Source organism: Lynx rufus, unplaced genomic scaffold, assembly GCF_022079265.1.
Source record: "Lynx rufus isolate CCGP_SWC_20201006 ecotype Redwood Valley unplaced genomic scaffold, mLynRuf1.p SCAF_9, whole genome shotgun sequence".
Taxonomy (NCBI): Eukaryota; Metazoa; Chordata; class Mammalia; order Carnivora; family Felidae; genus Lynx; species Lynx rufus.
Window position 1 is genome coordinate 64940065 of NW_025814897.1, and position 5961 is coordinate 64946025.

The 5961-nt window shown below is 38.2% G+C and overlaps 1 protein-coding gene across 1 annotated transcript; it reads right to left on the minus strand.

Annotated features, from left to right (window-relative positions):
- Positions 1–1123: 1123 nt before the first annotated feature.
- On the minus strand, positions 1124–2068 carry LOC124506466 (olfactory receptor 10A3-like). The gene has a single exon (XM_047072536.1). It carries the CDS (start codon positions 2066–2068, stop codon positions 1124–1126), a length of 945 nt encoding a protein of 314 aa, XP_046928492.1.
- Positions 2069–5961: the final 3893 nt, after the last annotated feature.

The following is a 5961-nucleotide window of genomic DNA, read 5'->3' on the forward strand; positions in this document are numbered from 1 at the left end:
TCTACAGTCTCCTTCCTTTACTGGAATGACATCAAGTTCCTTCCCATCCAAACCTTCATACCCATCCTTCTTGGACGACTCCATCCCCTTCCCCCTCACCCTGGAGTTGAGCCTGGATAACTCCTACCTGCCTATAAGGCTCAGTTTCAATGCTGCTTTCTCAGGGAGGCCTTCCTGGTCTTTCCAGTGACCCTGCTCTCCCTGCACACCCTCCAGGTAAGATAAGGTCTTCCTGTGATGATCTCAGGGTGTATTGTGCAGTTTCTGTTTAATAGTTATCACAACTATCACAACTATAGTTATATTTTAGTGTGTGTATTTAATATTTGCCTCACATTAGATTATCTCACTAATCTTTGTGATCTCAGGACCTGACACAGTCCTTGGTTCATATAAGTCATTCAACAAATGTTGTCAAGTAAATAAATGACCTTCAGAAGCAATCCCATGCTGCTTTCTAGTCACACAGTACATGAATACATTCTAAGACGACCTGAAGAAAGCTAGATGTGGTCTATAACTTCTATAGGTCCCAGAATGGAGGGAGTGTGATCTCCCTTCATAAGGAACTGCATTTTTCAACTCCTACATGGCAAAGATCTTCTCTCCAAAGAATAAAAGACCATCTCTTTATTTGTCGTTTTCTTGGAGCTCAATCCAGTCAGTAGGACAGAATGGGTTTTCAAAGCAAAAATGAATTACATTTTTAAAAAGTGATTAGGTGATATTTATAAAAGTTTGCAAATTTATAGCTGTTTTGGCCCATCAAATCCACATTGTAAAACCTACTGTGCAGGAATTAAAAGCACAATATTTATATTTGTATAAAACTAGTTTCTTTATTTAACATACTTCAAGGGACAAAAAACTAACAAACACTAGTATGGCCACCAATAAACAAATTTAAAGAAATGTTTACACCCAATATTAACAAATATTATACATCTATGAAAAAGAATAAAACATTATATATGATGATAGCCCTAATATATTATCAAATATGTAGAAATTAAGAGGTAAAGCATAGTCAATACCAAGAAACGCAAACTGTTGCCACCATTTGTTATTTTTAAACAGAGTTTAGTCAGGCAGCGACCAAATAGCACATAGCTTCTCAGCACAGTCAGAATATATGTGAATCCACCTTTCTTCGCCACAATTTCATCAAAGCTCTTTTCATCTCACTGTTTCTCAAGCTGTAGATCAGTGGATTCAACAGAGGTGTAAGAAGTGAGTAAGACAATGACATCACCTTCTTGGTTTCTGGGGAATAGCCAGATTTGGGTTGCAAATAAGTCATACTTGCTGTGCCATAGAAGAGGGTCACAGACGTGAGATGGGAGGCACAGGTGGAAAAGGCCTTTTGCCTCCCAGTGGCCGATGGCATCTTCAGGATGGCAAAGAGAATCCGAACATAAGACAAGAGGATCAACACGAAAGGAACCATGATAATCAAAACAGTGCCAGTGAACGCATAGATTTCAAACAGAAAGGTGTCTGCGCATGCAAGTTCTAGCACTGCTGGGGTTTCACAAGAGATGTGATTGATTTCATTGGGGCCACAGAAGGGAAAACTGAAAACCCATGTGGTCTGCACAGTACCTAACATAAAACCTAAGAGCCATGAAATTATAAGTAATTTCATGAAAACCCTTTTGTTCATAATCATTGGGTAGCTCAGAGGATGGCAGATTGCAGCAAATCGGTCATAAGCCATCGCCCCTAGGAGAAAACATTCAGTCCCACCAAAAAAAAGAATAAAATACATCTGTGCAAAACAGCTCACAAATGAAATTGACGTTTTCTCAGTGGAGAGGACCACCAGCATTTCAGGCATAATGACTGCATTGAAATTCACATCCACCACAGACAGGTTCTGCAGGAACAGGTACATGGGAACGTGAAGGCTCTGTTCCAGGGAGATGATGACTATAATGATGGCATTTCCCATCAGAGTCCCAAGGTAAACAACCAAGAAAACCCCAAAGAGCTGCTCTTGGAGTTCAGGAAAGTTAGAAAAGCCCAAGAGGATGAATTCAACCACAGAGCTTTGATTTTGCCTTTTCATTTCAGTGGTGGAGAGTATATTATTTTGATGGACATATGTATAAAAATTATGAAGTCACGGTCCAAAAGTTAAGAATCTGTGTCTGAAATTCACCCCAGATACTCTTGACAGAAGACATAAAAAGGAACACATCCTGACTAAATTCAGTTTGGCAATTTTGGAAATGGCCAATTACTTGGATTAATAAGCTTTTAAAATAAAAAGGAGGAAGTGAAGAGTACTGGCTCACAAGTCTTGTCTGAAAAGCAAAACATAGTATCAAAATGTTTTTGCAACTTAATATAATTTGATTTTAAACATAGCCTTAAAACAAACATAGATATTTTATAACCGAGGTTCCATTCCCATCACATTGCTATCACTATCACCTCTTGTTCTCAATTTTATATAAATAGGTATTTTTAAAACTACAAAAAATAAAGTATTAAAAAGTATACAAAGGGGAAAGTTACACAACAAATTTTAAAACAGCCTAATGAATCAGTGTTATAGCACAGTTGATTAACATTTATTATAAATATTCATCATGTTCAAAATACCTGTATGAAACTTGGTTAAATATGAAAACTCTGCAGGAACCTACAAATGGGTTTCTAGTTAGATGTATCTATCTTAGATGATCTGTAAATAGGGTGTATTGCCTTCAGGCTTATTGATTTTTGTAAAGGCTGTCATGGCCAATTACATTGAGATTGGCCTACATGGGAAATTTTAAGGGCCAGTTCTCTATGGCTAATCCTTGTGACCATGATAGTGAAGAATCATCCAATTTTGATCATTCTAAATCTGTGATTTGAACATTTACTCTCTGTCTCTCTCTGTCTTTCCTCTCTCTCCTTTTATCCTTCTCACGAGTTAATGTAATCATTAATTATTCAACAAACACTGATTGAGCACCTACCGTTTTCTAGGTTAGGAATCTCAAGGACACAATGGATTCCTCGTCTCAATAGAGAGCTGGAAACGCTATGTAAAATAGCATTCCACTGTTACGTCAGTACTCCAATATTATGTCTTGTTCTGTGTTTCTCCATTATCATTATCTCCATTTCTCCATTATCATTACCAGCAGACATTGTATCTATATATTAACAGGGCAGATATGATTTACACATATACACAAGTATAAATTACATATTTATAATATTTATAGATTATACATGTGTAAAATCTAACTCCATCTCTAAAATCTAAACTCCAGGAATACAAAACTTTGATTTTTTTCTATGCTATTTTCCCAATGTCTACAATAGCCCATACCCAATAAATGATACTAAACCAACATTTTATGAATAATGGAATTAAAAAATGAGGAAATCCAATATATATGTAAGGAATCCAATGTTGAAAAGAGTGAAACCAAAAACAACACAGTTAGGAAGCAGAGGTAAAAACAAGGGGGCTATTAGACATTTCTGTGAGGGATCCAACTCTTCTGAATGGAGAAAGGGGGTGAACAACTACAACCATAGCATGTCACCAGTAGAAGGTACAGTAGGTAGAAGAAGGAAGGCATAAGGAGGAGGGAGGACTCATTCAAGTCAAGAGTATTGGATGACATCCTAGCATTACAATGGAGGCCTACTGGCCTTTGTGTGATGTTTTGAAAACCAGGAGATATACACTGTGGGAGATGAAGAACCCAGGAGAACAGAAGGATGCAGCAAGCTAAAGACATTTCATGGAGTCTTGAGAAAAGACCAGTAGGATATTAAGAGTAGGATATTCGTGGAAAGCAAGTTGATTTATTTATGAATTTGGCAATATCATTCATTAAAATCACATGTCCATATTAACTATGCTGATTATAGTTTGCATTTTGAAAAGTCACCAGAAATTAGTAAAATATGGTCACAGGATCAAACACTTAAAACCCATTTCTAATGAGAAAAACAGTAATGTGTATTAAGGTCCAAATATTTAAAGTGGTAGGTTTTGAAAATTGGAAAACTTAAAGCATAATGTAAATAAAATAGAAAAACTTTGTAGGACTGATTGTAAGCATCTGATGAGGGCAAAAAATGTTCACAACTGGTAACAGATCACTGACTACAGTGGCTGCACCTTTTCTCTGTAACTTAGAGACCCTGATGCTGTCTTGGAGAATTCCTGAAAAGAAATATTTAGCCAGAGCACTGCCTAAATAGGCTTCAAACTTTCAGATGAAAAGGTAGGAGTTGCACTTATTTACCAAGTTCCCTTCCAGTTGCAAAATTCTAACATCTGATGATTAGTGTGTGCAAAGTCTTTATACCCCTAATTATTGCCCAAACTTTTCTCTGCAAAGAAGGGAAAGAGAAATCAACCAGCTTCAAAACCAAGGAGTCCATGGAGTCAAATGTGTCAGCTCTGTCTAGTGACCCCTGAGCACAGAGACATCACTTCAACAGCATCTCCAATGATCCACTGGAGAGGAAGTATACATGGGAAACCCACAAACACATACACACAGCCGGATCCTCCCTTTCTTACCTACTGACTCTGTCTCTTTAAATTTCTAAATACTTTATCTGAAGTTTAAACTCCACTCAAAAGCCACCTTCTGAATACAGTTCAGTGCTTCAGGGCACTGATTCTAGAACTATATATGACATTGAATCATATGCCCTGTAGAATCCTTCCCTGGAGAACATGGAATCACTTCATAAACACTTTCTCATATTTTGGCATGATGACTAAAGAGGCTGGACCTTGGCCCCACAGGTGAGAAACCTCAAGAGCACACACCTGGAGCACCACTCCTTCATAGTCCTTTGGGGAATAAATGCCTCTTCACACAAGAGACACAGTTCACCACTGCATCTCCAATAGCAGGTGAAAAGAGAGTTGACTAAAGGTCGTAAATGGGGAAAGGAGAGATGAGTGGTATGACAGTGTGAGCAAAGGCAGGTGAGCTAGAGGTGGATGATGATTGGATGGAAGGCACAGTTTGGGCAATGGTGGGAAACTAGCTATGGCAAGTACATTGAAGCCCAGGGGTAGAAAACTGATTGCTTACTCCTAGCATCGAAGAACTTTTGATCATTTGTAGTAGAAATATATAGCCACTGAAAATGTTTGACAAAGTGTCATTACAATTGATTTCATCAAAAGAGCTTTTAAAGTATGAGTCAGGAGTACTGGACTAGCTTGTATGATTTGAACAAATCATGTAACTTAACTACTTCTCTAACTTTCTCTGTAAAATAAACATAATGCAGTTAATCTCACTGAGTATATGTGAAAATCAAGGGACTCAGGGATCCATCTACACTAGCTTGAACAATCAAGGAGACCATTTGGCTCAGTCCCCACAGAGTGAAGACATGAATCACTCTGAAGACTTGGATCAGTCCTGAACTAGACAGACGATGAGGCTGAATGCAGGTTACCTTTTTCTCTTTATCACTGCATGATTCTGGAGCAGCTTCCGTTCTCAAGGAAGCTCACCTCCCCTGGCAGCAATAAGGCTGCCAACAACACTTAGAGATTCATTGTGTCTACTCTGTGTCCATGGGAAATATATCCCTTATCCTGACAAAAAGGGCTTTGCATTCCCACATTCCATCCAGGAATGTCATTCACCCTCCTGGAATGACACCCCAGGCATGAAGCATTCACATGCACCAGGCTTGGGAATTCTGCCTAAGATGTATTCTCCCTGATTCTTAACCCATGTCCCTTGGGCACTTGTGTCACACATGCTCTGTTTCTTGATGTCAGTGGTGATAACACAGGTGATATGCAGTTTGGGAGAGGTCAAGATGTAGAGTCAGGATTTGTGCACTTCCTACATGTAGATTGGATGCCAATGAAATGTGTACAAGTATGTCAGATACATGCAAAAAGAGATAAAAAGGAAGTAATATTAATGTCAAACTATAATTTTATAGCCAATAGTACTAAATAGAAGA

Bases quoted from the DNA above. Each gene is read 5' to 3' on its own strand.
- LOC124506466 (XM_047072536.1), bottom strand. From the start codon at position 2,068: ATGAAAAGGCAAAATCAAAGCTCTGTGGTTGAATTCATCCTCTTGGGC.